Raw genomic sequence first — 18,238 nt, 5'->3', positions numbered from 1 at the left:
TTACTCTGGCCTCTCCCCCGCGCGGCCGCCAATCGCGGCGGGCGGTGGTGGTAATATTGTGGAGTGGAGTTTGGATGCCGCGGCTGCCGCGGGCTGGAGCGGCGCGGCCGCGGGGGCTGCCCGGCTGTCTCGGGAAGGGGGCGTGAGGCGGCAGCAGCTGCGGAGACAGCGGAGGGAAAAAGGAAGAAAGGAAGGAGGAGGGCGGGGAGTCCTCGAGGAGGAGGTGGGATCCTCCAGTTCCTCACCTCTCGGCTGCGGAGGGCGGCGGGGAGGCGGCGCCGCCCCCTGCCCGCGGACTCCTCAGCTCACTGCAGCCGACCCGCCGGCTCCTGGCGCAGGCGAGGCTCCTGGGGCGGGAGCGGTGGCCGGGCGGCGCCGACCGCCATGGCGTTCCTCAAACTCCGCGACCAGGTAGGCGAGGGACGGCAGGCCCGGGGGTGGGAGGGAAGGCGGGAGGAAGGGGGGGCCGGCGGTGTGGGCCGCTGGGCGCCCGCTCGGCGGGGCGGTGCGAGGGAGGCGGGGGCGCCTCGGGGGTCGCGGCGGCCCGCCTGTCAGCGCAGCCCGGCCGGGGGAGCCCACGTGCCGCCTCCGTCCATCGCCGCCGGAGGGGCGGGTCCGCGCTCGCGCCGGGCGCCCGTGTCCGGGTCCGTGCCTCCTCTCCAGGTGAGGCCGGGGCCTAACAGGTGGCTTCCCGCAGCCAGGCGGGGCGCTGCCGGCGGCCGTGACCGAGGGTCACGACCTTGCTGACTTGTTGGCGTCGCCGGGTAGTTCGAGGCCGACTCTCTGGGTCAAAGGAGATTTTGCTCAGGGAGTAGTTATTCAACGTGCAAGTTCCCGCACTTGTTTTCTTCTGACATCTTGTGCACCATCTTGGTTACTTTTCTTGACTCAGGAAGAGCTGATACAAGAATACCTGAAGTGCGGTAAAATGTCATGACTCTTGGATTGAGGAAATATTTTGTGTCTAGGAACGAAATCGCAACTGTATCAGAATGACTTGTACACCTGAAAACGTGGAACGATGGGTAACAAGGCTTTCAGGCGATGCAGAGGTTTCCAAACATCTGAATCAAAGGGAAATTAACGTGTGAAATATACCGAGTCACAGTAGACTTCTTAGTGCTGAAAATTTATCTTTGCCATTTGTTTTTCTGAACAGAAGATAGTGAACAGATTTGAAGGGAAGGTAATTGCACGTATTGGGAAACTATTCCGAAAGTGAGCTCCCCTTTTGAAAAACAGTGGGGGAAAAACTTGAGATATATTTTTCAATGTTGTCTCTTAGTGAATATTGTACCTTAAATTCTGAATCTAAGTAGTGTCATTTCATAAGTGACTTTTCTGTTTAGGCTGATGGCTGAACTTGTGTATCATTTGTATCAGGAAGTTTTTAGTTGGTGTTAACATCATCAGGACATGATACTTTGAAAAACTCTAGTGTTTAGTCAAGCTTATACTTTGTATTTCAAATTGTGGAATTGCGTTGTCCAGTATGATAGCCACTAGCCACATGTGGCAACTTAAATTTAAATTAACTTTAATTTTATTATTTATTTATTTATTTATTTATTTTTGGTTGCATTGGGTCTTAGTTGCTGCACGCCAGCTTTCTCTAGTTGCGACGAGCGGGGGCCGCTCTTCATTGCGGTGCACGGGCTTCTCATTGCAGTGGCTTTTTTTTTTTTTTTTTTTGAAATTCACGTTCATTTATTTATTTATTTATTTATTTATTTATTTACTTATTTATTTACTTATTTATTTATTTATGACTGTGTTGAGTCTTCGTTTCTGTGCGAGGGCTTTCTCCAGTTGCGGCAAGTGGGGACCACTCTTCATCGCGGTGCGCGGGCCTCTCACCACCGCGGCCTCTCCTGCTGCGGAGCACAGGCTCCAGACGCGCAGGCTCAGCAACTGTGGCTCACGGGCCCAGCCGCTCCGCGGCGTGTGGGATCCTCCCAGACCAGGGCTCGAACCCGTGTCCCCTGCATTGGCAGGCAGACTCCCAACCACTGCGCCACCAGGGAAGCCCTGCAGTGGCTTTTTTTGCTGCGGAGCACGGCCTCTAGGTGCGCGGGCTTCAGTAGTTGTGGCTCTCAGGCTCTAGAGCGCAGGCTCAGTAGTTGTGCACAGGCTGAGTTGCTCCTTGGCATGTGGGATCTTTCCGGACCAGGGCTCGAACCCGTGTCCCCTGCATTGGCAGGCGGATTCTTAACCACTGCACCACCAGGGAAGTCCCTAAATTAACTTTAATTTTAAATAAAATAAATTCAGTTCTTCATTCCTGCTAGCCACATTTCAGGTGCTCCGTAGCCCTGCGTGGCTCTTGATTATAATATTGGACAGTACAGGTGTGGAGCATCTGTATCATCAGAAAGTTCTGTCGGGCAGCACTATTAAAGAATAACAGGTAAAGCATAAACCAATTCCTGTACAGTTAACGCACGTTATACTCTTAATGGTGTGTAACTCAAGATCTAGGATCTCCACTAATCTTTACCAATCTAATGGCACCTTGTGGTTCCATAACTTATAGTTGAGGTAACAATTTTTGTTTTGTTTCTAGTCTTACACTTTTGAAGAAAGTTATTTGGATTATGTGTGTTAGAAATTTGGTGAACTTTTGGGAGAGCATCTCATTTCATTCACCATCAGGTTTAAACAGAAACAGGATTGTATTTTCAGTTGGACATAGAATCCAATTGCACCTTTTCATTTGTGTATTTAGGAATTGCAGTTGTGAAACAATTGTGATGCTACTCCAGTTTTATATAATATCTATTAATACTCGGTGGTAAAGATGATATGTAAAATGTCACCTGTAAACTTGAAGGTATTTGGGCAAGTTAATGAAGTGGCATGGCTCAGAGGCGGGGGGAAGAACCTTGGGGTTTACCTCTAATAAACTACTAAGTAATTGGCTCATTTGGTCTTTCTTTTGGAAGACATGTAGAAATGAGTTTGTTTTTGCCTGGAAGGGAATAGTTGCTTTTAGAAGTCATCTTATGTGTTGATATTTTATTAGCTGTTAAAAGCGATGGTACAAATGAAATGGAATGCAAATACTGTTTTAACCTTTCCCATCTACAGGACAGGCAGTTCAGCTAGACGAATTATTTTATTTGGAGGAAAGGAGGAAATCTGTTTAAGTACACAGAATTTTAAAGCTGAAAGGTAGTTGACATAACTTTTAGCTCAGTCCTCATTTACACGAGCTAGGAGGTAGTAGAATCTACTTTTCTATGTTATTTCCATTTACACCCTGTATTTTGCTTTTTTCCATCTTTTTAAATACAGTCTATTACGTAGAAGCCAAACGTGGGGAGGGGTTGTTTTTCTTTGTGCACATAAGCATCAGGGGGGTTCTAGATGGTTTAAACATAAAATCAGTGAGTAAATAAAGCAGTTTGTTTTCATAGCCAATCAATGACAATGAGTAAGGCAGCTTTCCCTCATTTTGTGCCAACACCAATATGGGGGTAAGAAGTTACTACTGTGCTATTTTCTATTAGTAGGTGAAAATAACTTTCAATTGTAAATGAAATGAAAAGAATTTGTTTCCTGTTTGTAGGAAATGTCCCTGGATTTTTTTCCCCCCACATAAAAGTGTTTATAACAGCACGAATCTGTAACAGTTGCAGGGTTTTATTCAACAGGTGTCACTGTCAGGTTTTTTCTCTTTGCACTTACTGAAAATGTAATCATACATGGTTACATTTAAAATTTATTTTCCGGCTTTATTGAGATATTATTAATATATAACATATGTAAGTTTAAGGTGTACGGCTTTGATTTTATACATGTATATATTGTGAAATGCTTACCACAATAAGTTAGTTAACACTTCCATCCCCTCATGTAATTACCATTCATGTGTGTGTAGATAACATTTAAGATCTACTTCTCTTAGCAGCTTTCAATTATGTATATATAATAGAGCATTGTTAATTATAGTCACCATGCTGTGCATTAGATCCCCAGATCTACTCATTTTATAGCTGGAAATTTGTACCCTTAGACCAATTACAGGCTTACATTTTATCAGCAGTGATTCATAGTATACCCTAATAAGAAAGGTAGATGGTCTTTGTTTGGTTCAGGGGTAACAAACTCACAACTGGGGAGCTAAATGGCAGCTGATACTTGGCTTCAGTATCTAGGACACAATAGGGAGTGATGGAGATCATGGCAAATAGCAGGTATGTTAGCTGCTGCTCAGCCCCAGGCCATTGTTTCTGTGCAGGTGTGCCTAGTATTTTTAGAACTCCAGTTTTTTGTAGGAAGCCAGAAATACAGATTCTTATGAAAAATTTCTATTTATAAGTGTTGGCAAGTTGGTAGACAACACTGAGAAAAATTTAAAACCGTGGTTTTAAAAAGGGGGACCAGTTTATAACCACTAGTTTAGATCAGCTTGAGGAAACAAACTATTATAAAATTAGATTCCTATTAAAAAACAGTTTTCTCTGAGATAAAATAGCCAAAATGGTCATAAACTTAAAAAAAAATTGAGATATAATTTGCATACTATGAAATTCACCCTTTTAAAATGTTCGGTAGTTGTTAGTATATTCACAAAATTGTACAACCATTACCACTATCTAATTCCAGAACATTTCCATCACTCCAGAAAGCCATTAGCCGGACTTTCCTGGTGGCGCAGTGGTTAAGAATCCACCTGTCAATGCAAGGGACCCGGGTTCAAGCCCTGGTCCGGGAAGATCCCACATGCCATAGAGGAACTAAGCCCGTGCGCCACAACTACTGAGCCTGCGCTCTAGAGCCCATGCTCCACAACAAGAGAAGCCACCTCAATGAGAAGCCCGCGCACAGCAACGAAGACCCAACGCAGCCAAGAATAAATTAAAAAATAAAAAGAAAAAGTCTTTAAAAAAGCCATTAGCAGTCACTCCTTGTTCTCCCCTCCTCCTACCTCCTGGCAGTCACTAATCTACTTTCTAGCTCTATGAATTTGCCTGTTATATTTCATATAAATGAAATCATACAATATGTGGCTTTTTATGTCTGACTTGTTTCACTTGGCATAATACTTCTAGCATGAATCAATTAGAAACTTTTATATCATGTTTAAGACTTTCTAAAAAAAAAGTTTCTATACTTTTGTGCTGTTTTATTGCCTCTGGTAGTGTGCATATGTATAGTCTGGATGTTGTTTTTTTCTGTTTTCTGAGTTGGTTTTATAACTCAAGTTAAACTTTGTTTGCAGTAGTACTAAAGGATAATAGTTTTCACATTTGGATTATTTTTGTGTAGGAGCCATCTTTGTGTTCCCTCCTGGGTTAATAGTCATTAGGTAAGAATTCTTGATATATTGAAGGTTTGTTTTTTTAGGTTTTTTTTTTTGAACAAAGTTGGCATATCAACGAGTAGATATTGTATAGATGAGAATAAATCACTGTTTCAGATAGTAAGTTCTCACTTGTCAAGCATTCACTAAGGGTAGAGCATTATTTGACTTTTCAGTAGGAAAAAAACTAGATGATCCTTGAAAAATCTTATAATTGGGGATACAGAATGTATGAAATGCCTGAAAAACACTGATGCCCATATGCTCAAGTATTCCATATCGAGTATCTCCTTGCTTTGTGTTGGAGATTGTGGGGGACACAGGGTGCAGTAGCTACCATCTCTGCCCCTAAGAATCTTATTGGCTAGAAAATGAGCGAAGACATGCATAAATAAATGCACAGCGTCTGAGATACTTCACATGAAAAGGTTTATAGAAGTTGAGGAAAAACATGGAGCATATTCTTTGGAAATGTAACTAATATATAATTCAGAAATAAGTGTGTTCTATGTTTCTTGACTTTTTTTTTTTGAATACTTTGTATAATACAGTGTAGAACATGGAGTGCTCCGTAAGAGATGGAAATAACATGATTTCAAATTCAGAAAGGATCAGATGATCAGATTGTAGGCAGAGGGAAACCCTCATGGCAAGGGAGGTATTTTAGGTCCACAGAAAGGGTTTGTTGAGAGCAAACATTTGGGCAGGAAAGCAACAAGAGGGAACCCAGAAAGCAAGCCAGAAAAAGAGGATGGTATATTTCTGTTGGGATAGTTAGGAGATAGACCCGATTGGTGAGTGTAGTTGGAAAGGACTGGAGGTAGATTAGTTGAATTAACAGTGACTACATTATGAAGTACTTGGCATACAAGGTTAAGAAGTTTGGACGGATCGGTAGGTGATGGGAAGTCTAAGCTAGGCTGTGAAGAGCTTCAGGGCGAATGTGCATATATGTACTTTTCTCAAGAGGGTTCATAGTTTTATTAGATCTTCTGAGAGGCCCATGACACCCCAAAGTTAAATAACCGCTACATTACAGGTTTTAGAAGAGTAGATTATAAAAGACAAATAGGGACACCCAAGACTGGTTAGGTGGCTACTGCTGTAATTCAGAACATATGTAAAAACTTTTAATTTAGCATTAACTGAGTATATTAATTACTAAGCCAAAGTTTGAATGGAAATGAGTACATCTTTAAAGGATCCTTATAGCCGTAATAATGACTCACTTATGTGTACAATTATGTCTTATATTCATATAACAATTGATAATTTTTTTGTTGCATAGTCCCACTAGGGTCAATCACACATTAAAATGCAATTGAACATTGATTATGGTAGTGAAAAAAAACCAGATAATCCAAGTGGTTAGGTTTGGGTTGTATTAGGTTTTTCGGCATTTTATTTCCTTTTCATTTTTCTAGTCTAATGTAAAATTCATATACCTGGGCTAGACTGAGATGCCCCTGGAAAATGTTCTGTGCCTGGAGAAAATAGTTTAGGATTAAGCCTTTTTGTTCTGGATAATGTATCCTGTGGACAGTTCAATCAAGCCAATCACTGAGTAATACTTCTAATTTAAAATGAAAATTAATGAAATCTCCAGTTATTTAAACCAATAACGTTTTAAAGTGTTACAGTATATTGTACACGATGATTAAAGTTCTCAAGTACTTTAGGTTTGATTTCTACTCCTGTCCCTAGCCCCAGTTCTTCGTTATACTATTAAGGGATTCATCTACCTTCCTTATGTGATACTGATTTTAAGAAAAGTTGCCAGGATTCTTTGTGTATACTGGTTGTCATACAAAGCAAAGTCTAGATAGAATTACTACTCCCACAGCTAAAGTTCACTTTTGCGCAGTAAATTTAAGTTCAGATTCTTAATTGGTGATGGTTTCATCTTTGATTTGTTATAAAGTTAAAGGTATGTCTTTTCTACTCTTGCGGATTTAAGGTCACAGATAATATTAAAGCATGCAGCACAGGACAAGATATTTAAAAAGGGAAATTAGGAAGCAGTTGTTTCTGACACAAATGCTTGTTCTGGAAGCCTAGAATGCAAGTTATTACAGTTGAACACTACATTTTTTTAAAAAAATAAATTATTTATTTTTGGCTTCACTGGGTCTTTGTTGCTATGTGCTGTCTTTCTGTAGTTGCGGTGAGCGGGGGCTACTCTTCGTTGCGGTGCGCGGGCTTCTCATTGCAGTGGCTTCTCTTGTTGCGGAGCACAGGCTCTAGGCGCACGGGCTTCAGTAGTTGCGGCACGTGGGCTCCAGTAGTTGTGGCTTAAGGGCTCTAGAGCGCAGGCTCAGTAGTTGTGGCGCACAGGCTTAGATGCTCCACGGCATGTGGGATCTTCCCGGACCAGGGCTCGAACCCGCGTCCCCTGCATTGGCAGGCGGATTCTTAACCACTGCGCCACCAGGGAAGTCCTCTCTTTTCCTTTTGAGGGAACTCTCGGATTAAAAATGATGAAAGTCAGAAAGGACCTACTTAGCTATCTTTAGTATTGCATTTTTAAAAAATTAATTAGTTATATTTTATTTTTGGCTGTGTTGGGTCTTCGTTTCTGTGCAATGGCTTTCTCTAGTTGTGGCAAGCGGGGGCCGCTCTTCATCGCGGTGCGCGGACATCTCACTATCGCGGCCTCTCTTGTTGCGGAGCACAGGCTTCAGACACGCAGGCTCAGTAGTTGTGGCTCACGGGCCTAGCTGCTACGCGGCATGTGGGATCTTCCCAGACCAGGGCTCGAACCTGTGTCCCCTGCATTGGCAGGCAGATTCTCAACCACTGCGCCACCAGGGAAGCCCCTTTTGTATTGTATTTTTATTGGTCTAAATTAATTAGGATAAAATCAGATAATTCAAACAGGACTTTGAAAGATTTTATGTATGTGTGTGGTGTGGATGTGTATGTAGATGGGTAAACAAAAGGCATCTATGTTGGATAGTTCTCTGAATGGTGAGAGGTTTCCCCCACTTTTTGAAAGCTTATATGCTAGGCGGTGTATAGTTCCAAGAATGCCAGACTGGGTCATGCCAAGAGTGAGAATAGTGTCCCTGGGAGAACTTTATAAACAGTAAAGCAAGTGACATTCACATCCTGGAGAAATGGAGTTAGTTGGACTTCAGAGTTAAGAACAGCTGGCTTTTAAGGGATGTAAAAGCAAACTGCAGCATGAAGGGTGGGCAGTGGAGTTGAAGCCGGCTGAACAGATCGGAACAGCAGGTATAGTATTAGTCACACAGAGCCAGTAAGTAGCCTAATCTAAGGTATAGGCAGGTAGTTAGAAACCAGCATGTCTGTTAGTTGAATGATTCAAATAGAGAGGTCTGGAATCGAGAGACTTCAGTAGACGAGGGCTGGGGGCTGTAACCTTGCAGACATTCTCATTTGATACTGTAGCGGGGACAACAGAGGGAACGTGGTAGGAGTATTTCCCAACTTAGAAACTAGTCAGGAGTTGTAAATGAAAAGACAATACAGGTGTATTATAGAAATGTTTTGGAAGATTGTGTATATGTTAAGTAACGGTTAATCCATCTTGCTATTTTAAAGAAAGTGTGAATTATTTTAAATAGCCTCTTAATAAAACAACTTATTTTTAATCTTTTATCATAAAGCTGAATTTCTATATATCATTTTCACATAAATTTAGATATACTGACTTGACTGCTTAACTATTACAAATGATCAGCAATACATGGATTATTTTGTATGTTCTGATGTATTACTGGTTTAGAACCTTCTGTGTTTTGGCTATTGAATTATTGCTTTTAAAATGTTGCTAATCAACCTGTGTGTTCTTTCTTTCCTTACTAGCAATGTTCCACCTACCTATGACTCTAGATTCTATTATAGTCAAAAGAACTCCTTACCTGCTCACTTTCTAGTTTCCTCAAAGTCTTGGAGCCACAGTTTTGAACTTGGAATTCCTTTTGTCTGACCATAACTTCTTTCATCGTTGGTTGTCCCGTCTTTTCACCCACAATGAAGCTGAGCTTTGCTGTGTTGGAACCTGTTTCACCTAGTTGGTTAAGTTCAATTTGGCCACAAACTGACCTCTTGAGAAGTCTTGACGTCCTGATTCGAGCAGTATTGGCTAGGGTAGTGTTTTCTGAAGTGTGGGACAGCTTTTCCTACTGGTGTGTTTCTTGAGATTTTACGGGGGTGACTGGTCTACTTGGACTTCCAGGTGTTGACCCACATTTCCTTGCTTCTAGTCTACTCAAGACCGTAGCCTGGTGTTCTGCTTCAGTCTCACTTTCCTCTGGCCTGTTTGGGGGTTTCCCAGCTCACTTCATTGTCCCCTTTCCTATTAACCATCCCTACTCATCTTTCAGCTTTCATCTCTGTTTTTCCACCTCAGCCTCCTTTCTTAAATCCTATGCCACCCTCAGTTCCTAACTTACACACACCTCAGTCTCTTCCCCTTCATCTCGGTCTGCTGCCTTTTGGAATTTGTCCTTCCTTTCCGTTCCCACCCCTTCTCAGGCTGTGCCGTCTTCTCAGCAGGCCTTGACTCTCAGTGGGCACTTTACCCACAGTTCCTCCCATTGGCGCTGTTAATGTCAGTCTTACATTCTTATCCTCTACCTTTTCTACTCCTGTCTGTAGCCCCAGTATTACCCTCTCAGGTTATGCCTTCATTCTTTCCTGTGGCTTTGTTGGGCAAAAGAAGCAAATGACTTAAAGAAAAGGTTAAGTAAATATTAGTAGATGTCATTCATGTATATGGAAAATAATTATGATAGTCTTAATTAAATGTCTGGAATGCTGGAACATAATACTTTTAATTCTGGCTCATTTATTTATTCCCTCTGTGACCTTGGGCAAGTTATTTCACTTAAGTTTCTGTTTCCTTGCCTAGAAAAGGGAGGTAGTTGTGTCTAGCTTGCTGAATTGTTGAATTAAATGAGAGTGTGTAAAACCCCTGGCACATAATTGGCACTTGATAAATGGCAGCCATTATTGTATTGAAATACTTTGGCTTGGGACTTCGCTCTTCCACTTTCTTTGCCCACCTTGGGCAAAGAAACTAAATCTGAGCTGGAGTTTGTTTTTAACATCTTTTTTGAGATATAATTCACAAAAGCTATACATTAAAATAATTTAATAATGTATAATTTAAATAATGTATAATTCAATGTGTTTTTTTGTTTTGTTTTTAGTAAACTCACAGGGTTGTGCAACTATCAACCACAATCTAATTTTGGAATATTTATCACCTCAAAAAGAAGCCCTGTGCCAATGAGCAGTTACTCCCATTACTCCTAACCTCCCCTCCTTTCTCTTAACCTTAGGCAACCACTAATTTACAGGTATACCTCAGAGATATTGCAGGTTTGGTTCCAGACCACCGCAGTAAAGCGAATATTGCAATAAAACAAGTCATGTGAATTGTTTGGTTTCCCAGTGCGTGTAAAAGTTGTGTTTACACTGTACTGTAGTGTATTAAGTGTGCAACAGCATTATGTCTTAAAAAAAAACAATGTACATACCTTAATTAAAAAATACTTATATTATTGCTAAAAAATGTGAACCATCATTTGACCATGCAGGGTTGCCACAAATCTTCAATTTGTGTAGATGTGTATTTTAATTTCGCTTGGGAAGATTCGTATGAGTTGCTGAATTGTATGGTAAGCTTCTGTTTAATGTTTTAAGAACAGCCAAGCAATGTAATCCCTTTTGTGTGTTGCTGGGTTTGGCTTGCTAATATTTTCTCTCTCTCTTCTTGTGATGTCTTTTTCTTTGGTATGAGGGTAATGTTGGTCTCATAGAATGAACTGGGAAGCGTTCTCTGCTCTCTTCTAGAAGAGTTTGTGAAGGATTTGTAGTATTTCTTCTTTAAATGTTTGCTAGAATTCACCAGTGAAGCTGTGTGGGCCAGGCCTTTTCTTCGTGATAAACTTTTAAATTAGTAGTTCTGTTTCTTCACTTGTTATAGGTCTCTTCAGATTTTCTATTTCCTCTTGAGTCAGTTTTGGTAATTTGTGTCTTTCAGGGAATTTTTTCATTTTATCTAAGAGATCTAATTTGTTGGCATAAACTTGTTAAAATATTCCCTCATAATCCTTTTAATTTCTCTAAGGTCGGTGGTGATGTACCCCTTTTTATTCCTGATTTTAGTAATTTGTCTTCATTATTTTTTTCCTCAGTCTAGTTAAAGGTTTGTCAGTTTTATTGGTCTTTTCAAAGAACCAACTTTTGGTTTTATTGATTTTTTTCCCCCTATTTTTATCTTTTCTATGGTATTGATTTTTTCCTCTAACATAATTTCTTTCCTTCTGCTTACTTTGGATTTAGTTTGCTTTTTTCTGATTGCTTAAGCTGGAAGCTTACTTGAGGTCTTTCTTTTCTGATATCGGTGTGTACAGCTATAAATTTCCTTTTAAATAATACTGTGTTAACTATCCTATAAGTTTTGATATGTTTTGGTTTTGTTTTCAGTCAGTTCAAAATACATTCTAACTAAAAAGTTCCCTTGTGATTTTGTGCTTGACCCAAGTGTTCTTTAGAAGTGTCTTGTTTAATATCCAAACATTTGTGGATTTCCCAAATTTTTTGGTTTTTTTCTAATTTAATTCCATTGTGATTGGGGAATATTATTTAAATTCTTTGTCTTTTCAGTTCTTTTAAATTTGAGACTTTTAGTAGCTACTAAAAGTAGCTACTTCCTTGCAGGCATAAAATATTTACAAATTTGTGACAGAGTTACACACAGTTTGTGGAGTGGGAACCATGGGAGCAGACTGTGAAGTTTGTGAAGCATCCATTTGAGAACCACTGTTACAGAATGAACAGGTTGCTGCTGTGTGTGTGTGTGGAATGGAGTGTGTATTGAAACATTAGATAAACATCTTCTGGCATCTGAACATATTTTCTGATTCTTAAAGGCTGGGTATGTATAAGTGGTACCTTTTAGTAGTTTTGATGTGACAGAAGTGTTTGATCTTTTTCTTATTTGATACTCAAAACTGTATTTATTTTTGAAGTATAGTTGATTTACAATGTGTTAGTTTCTGGTATACAGCAAAGTGATATATATATATATTCTTTTCCATTATGGTTTATCACAGGATATTGAGTATAGTTCCCTGTGCTATACAGTAGGACCTTGTGGTTTATCTATTTTATATATAGTAGTGTGTATCTGTTAATCCCAAACTCTTGATTTGTCCCTCCCCCAACTCCTTTCCCCTTTGGTAACCATAAGTTTGTTTTCTTGTTTGTTTTTTTAATTTATTTTATTGACGTAGCGTTGATTTACAATGTTGTGTTAATATCAGAGAGTGATTCAGTTACACCTATATATACATTTTTTTTATATTCTTTTTCATTATGGTTTATCACAGGATATTGAATATAGTTCCCTGTGGTATACAGTAGGTCCTTGTTTATCCATTCTATATATGTAATAGTTGGCATCCATAAGTTTGTTTTCTATGTCTGAGTCTGTTTCGTAAATAAGTTCGTTTGTGTCATATTTTAGATTCCACATATAAGTGATATCATATGGTATTTGTCTTTCTCTTTCTGACTTCACTTAGTATGTTAATCTCTTGGTCCATCCATGTTGATGCAAATGGCATTATTTCATTCTTTTTTATGACTAATATTCCACACCTTCTTTACCCATTCATCTGTTGATGGAAATAGTGCTGCTATGAACATAGGGGTGCATGTATCTCTTTGAATTATAGTTTTCTCCAGATATATGCCCAGGAGTAGGATTGCTGGATCATATGGCAACACTAGTTTTAGTTTTCTAAGGACTCTCCATACTGTTCTCCATAGTGGCTGTACCAATTTACATTCCTACCAACAGTGTTAAGAGGGTTCCCTTTTCTTCATACTCACAACTTTTTTTTAACCATAGAGAGGATATATAAGAGGTCTTTGTTTTGATTGTTGTTTTTTGGGGTTTTTTGTTCCTTTTGTTTGTTTGTTTTTGCTTCTTAGGAAAAATTGAAGAGCAGAAAACTTACTTATTCCAGGTTTTTGGTACCAGTTTTTCACAGAAGTATAAAATGAGAGGAAGAGAAGTCCCCTCCCTCAGTCTTGCCAGATTTTGTTGTGAACAATCCTTGTGACTGTCAACTTGTCAGTGGATGTTTTTTTCCTTTGAACGACTTCTGCAGGAGGCAACCTTTTTTTTGGACTATTCTCTGTTATTGCCTGCGTTTGCGTTTAGGAGTGCAGGATCTTTCCCCCGCATTTATAAAATCATTAAACTGAACCATTTTCAAAAGTTTGACGTAGTGTTTTCATTGAACTCATGGAAGTTAGAATTGAAGCTGTGAGAGAATTTACCTATTTAGTCTTGAGCTTATAATTTCCCAAAGAGTAAGGGCCACAGTTTTGCCCAGTACTAAACACGTAACAAGAAATTTAGGCATGTAATTTCTATCATAGGCTTCCTGAATACTAAAATGCAAAAGAAACATTTTCACCTACCGCATTCAATACTTTGTTACTATCTACTGATATTGGTGAGAATGCAGGAAATTGGTTCCATTACACTGTTTTATTTCCCTGTGGTTCTATCTGAAATAATTCTCTTTATATGACTATATTTATGGTCTGTCTCCCACTACTGGAATGTGAACTCTAAGAGGGCAGGGACTGTGTCTGTTATTTACTGCTGTATCCCCATCACCTACATCACCTAATGCTTTGCATATAGTGGACATTCAGATAATTGCTGGATGAGTAAAGAATTCTGATTAGGTGTATCTGAGACAGGACCCTGATACCTACATTTTTTTAAAAAAACATCTCAGGTTATTTTGATATGCACTCCCAAGGCTGAGAAACACTGGCCTATTTTCCTTCTCTGACATGCAGTAATGTGCATAAGGTACAGAAGATATATATATATATATATATATATATATGTATGTATCCTTACTAAAAGATCATTACTAGAGGCTTTCTCCACTCTTGAAATTGGGAAAACCTGACTGAGTTCCCTAGAAAGAAGAGTTTAATTCAGTATTGTTTTCCAAGTATTGCTTGCAGATAAGACTCAGAATGGACAGTTGCTTTCCACCATCAGATAATTAAATCTAGGAGTGGTGAGAAGAAAGAGCTAGAATGGAATTTATTACCCCCCCACCCCCCATTTTTAACAACAACAACAAAAGGCAAGGTCAGGCTTCCTAGATGACTTCTCCAAAACAGTGATTTTCAGTGGTGGGGGATGGGATTTCTCTAATGACTGGGGACATTTTTGATTGTCATAACTGGGGAGGGGGAAAGGATACTACTGGCATCTATTGGATAGAGGCCAGGGGTGGTGCTAAACATCCTACAGTGAACAAGAAGACATCCACCCCCAACAAAGAACCACCTGCTCTACAGTGTCAGTATTGCAGAGGTTGAGAAACCCTGCTTTAAACAAGCTGCTTGGAGAAAACATTAGTAGTTAATGTTGAGTTTGGCAGTTATGAATGCATGGAGCCTGTGTGTGTGTCTGTGTGTGCTCGCGCATGCACACATACCCGTTTTTGGCCCTGGGCAAAACTGGATGTCTGTGTAGAGAAACCTATATATATGTACAGGAAGACCTTGTTTTATTGTGCTTTTCTTTGCTTTACTGCGCTTCGCATATATTCTGTTATCTGCACCTTGAAGGTTTGTGGCAACCCTGTGTCAGGCAAGTATGTTGGCGCTATTTTTCCAACAGCATTTGTTCACTTGGTGTCTCTGAGTCACATTTTGGTAATTCTTGCAATATTTCAAACTTTTTCATTATTTTATTTGTGATGGTTATCTGTCATCAGTGATCTTTGATGTTACTGTAACTGTTTTGGGGTGCCATGAACCGTGCCCGTATCAGACGGTGAACTTAATCCATAAATGTGTGTGTTCTGACTGCTCTCTCTCCCTCTCCTCTGGCCTCCTTATTCCCTGAGACACAACAATACTGAAATTAGGCCAATTAATAAATAGCCCTACTAATGGTCTCTAAGTACTTGTTGAAATGAAGAGTCACACAACTCTCACTTTAAGTCAAAAGCTAGAAATGATTAAGCTTAGTGAGGAAGGCATGTCAACAGCCCAGATAGGCTGAAAGCTAGGCCCTTTGAAACAATTAGCCAAGTTGTGAATGAATGCAAAGGAAAAGTTCTTGAAGGAAATTAAAAGTGCTACTCCAGTGAACACACAAATGATAAGAAAGCAAAACAGTCTTATTGCTCATATGGAGAAAGTTTTGTTTTTTAAATTGAGGTATAGTTGATATACAGTATAAGTTTCAATCGGCATAGTGATTCACAATTTTTAAAGGTTATACTCTCTTTTACAGTAATTATAACATATTGGTTATAGTCCCTGCGTTGTACAATATATCCTGTAGTTTATTTATTTTATTTATAGTAGTTTGTACTTCTTGACATAGAGAAAGTTTTAGTGGTCTGGATGGAAGATCAAACCAGCCACCACATTGCCTTAAACCAAAGTCTAATCCAGAGCAAGGCCCTAACTCTCTTCAATTCTGTGAAGGCTGAGAGAGGTGAGGAAGCTGCAGAAGAAAAGTTTGAAGCTTAGCAGAGGTTGGTTCATGAGGTTTAAGGCAAGAAGCCATCTCCATAACATGAAAGTGCAAGGTGAAGCAGTGAGTCCTCACGTAGAAGTTGCCACAAATTATCTAGAAGATTTAGCTAAGGTAATGAAGGAAGCTACACTAAACAATAGAGTTTTGATGTAGGTGAGCAGCATTCAGTTGGAAGAAGATGCCATCTAGGACTTCATAGCTGCAGATGAGAAGTCAGCGCCTGGCTTCAGAGCCTCAAAGGATAGGCTGACTCTTGTTAGGGGCTAATGCAGCTGGTGACTAAGTTGAAACCAGTGCTTGGATTCTGAAAATCCTGGAGCCCTTAAGAATTATGCTCTCTACTCTGCCTGTTCTCCGTAAATGGAACAACAAAGCCTGGATGGCAGCACATCTGTTTAAAACATGGCTTACTGAATATTTTAAGCCCACTGTTGAGACCTGTTCCTCAGAAGAAAAGATTCAAGATGACTGCTCATTGACAATGCATCTAGTCACCCAAGCGCTCTGAGGGAAATGTATCAATACAGTGAGATTCATGTTGTTTCCATACTTGCTAACACAACATCCATTCTGCAGCTCAAGGAATAATTTTGACTTTCAAGTCTTATTATTTAAGAAATACATTTTGTAAGGATATAGATGCCATAGATAGTGATTCCTCTGATGCCTGTGAGCAAAGTCAATTGAAAACCTTCTGAAAAGGATTCACCATTCTAGATGACGTTAAGAACATACATGATTCAGGGGAAGAGGTCAAAATATCAACATAGAAGTTTGGAAGAAGTTGGTTTCAACCCTCATGGATGACTTTGAGGGGTTCAAGACTTCAGTAGAGGAAAGAACTGCAGATGTGGTGGAAACAGCAAGAGAACGAGAATTAGACGTGGAGCCTGAAGATGTGGCTGAATTGCTCTAATCTCATGATAAAACTTTTAACAGATGAGTTACTTACTATTTATGGGTGAGCAGAGAAAGTGGTTTTTTGAGATGAAATCTCCTGGTGAAGAAGCTGTGAAGCTTGAAATATTGAAAGTATATAAACAATTTTTCACTTTTAATTTTGAATAATGCACCAACTATAAATAACCCCCATAAACAAAACTCTTTGAGTTCCTCAATAATTTAAAGGTGTGAAGGGGTCCTGAGGCCAAAATTTTTTTGAACAGATGGTGTCCTGAGATTGGTTCCTCAGACACTGTTGAACCTATGTTTGTGTCTCTTGTTGGTTTAGGCTTCCATAGACTAGAAGATTTAAATTCCTTGGGCTTTGATAGAAAGTTCTGGCTTTTTATTTTGACCTGAGTATGTTTTTAATGTATAAAATGTATAGCAGAATTTTCAAAGGTTAAATTTTGAGTTCATAGGGCTACAAAAGCATTATTTGTAGATGAGTGGAGAATTATATCTGGAAGAATGACAAAAAGAATCACAGGAAGTGGTAAATTATTTTGGAAAGGTTACAATAGACAAATGATTGTGGAAAAAGTGTCATTTTATGAGAGTCTTAGAGAAAAATTATGAATAGGTTTAGCAAACACCTTAAGTATAAGAGACTGCATCCCCGTAAAAAAGGGGATATGATAGGAGCATTTTAATTTTTAAACACACACACTAGAGCTTTATCTAACCATAAGAAATAATAGGCTTTCTGTTTCCTTAAACACTGAAATAAGCTCTGTAGGTTTGAGTGAATTGTTGGTAGGTTACTATGTTTAAGGCAACATTTAGGAGAACCATACTGAAAGTGATTTAGAGGAAAAGAGACTTTCCATAGATATTTTCTTATCTATATAAAATAATTAGCATTACCCTGATTTATTAGAGGCCTGGTCTTAGTTAAGCCTTTGTAAAGGGTAAGTTTGGCTTGTGACCTAAACAGTATCTTTGGGGTCAATGAATAAGTGTTGCGTGGTGTGAAAAGATGTGGAAGATCCAGAAGAAATCAGGGAGAAAAACTTGTCAAGAGTTGAGTTAAAAACTTAAAGACAGTGATCTTTTCCCCCTAGATATTAATATTTTGGTTAACCTGATTTTGTAAATGTTATTTTTCTGTGTAGCATTTTAATCCCTAGGAGGCTCGTAATCCTTTGAAGTGACCCATAGTCATTTCATAGTGGGGATTAGGAACTAGATTGTTAGGAAAGACCACAATTTGTTTTTTCTCAAATTCTAATACAGATAATACTTTAGCATTAATACTTGTATACTTAATTTTCACTAGTTAAATGTGAGGAAGTTTTCTATCTTTAAAAACTTGCCTTGAAAAAGATTTTTTTCGTAATCACCAATGTACTTTTTTTGAAACGTGTAAGTAGATATAGTTACCTTTTAAAATTCCATGTTAAATTTTTTTTTAGATCAAATAA

At 39.3% G+C, this 18,238-nt stretch overlaps 1 protein-coding gene across 3 annotated transcripts in view; it reads left to right on the top strand.

The window, feature by feature from the left end:
• The first annotated feature begins 40 nt into the window (after positions 1 to 40).
• The window catches only part of ANKRD28 (ankyrin repeat domain 28), a 176,079-nt gene continuing 157,881 nt past the window's right edge, over positions 41 to 18,238 (top strand). For all 3 annotated transcript variants that reach the window (XM_082392645.1, XM_082392644.1, XM_082392643.1), the window contains exon 1: positions 41 to 411. In XM_082392645.1, the coding sequence (XP_082248771.1) occupies positions 385 to 411 (27 nt within the window). In that variant the 5' untranslated portion in view covers positions 41 to 384. The remainder of the gene's footprint in view (positions 412 to 18,238) is intronic.

This window comes from Balaenoptera borealis (assembly GCF_965194805.1).
Source record: "Balaenoptera borealis genome assembly, chromosome: 5".
Classification (NCBI taxonomy): Eukaryota; Metazoa; Chordata; class Mammalia; order Artiodactyla; family Balaenopteridae; genus Balaenoptera; species Balaenoptera borealis.
The sequence above is the reverse complement of the archived record's forward strand: the minus strand, read 5'-3'. Positions and strand labels throughout refer to the sequence as shown.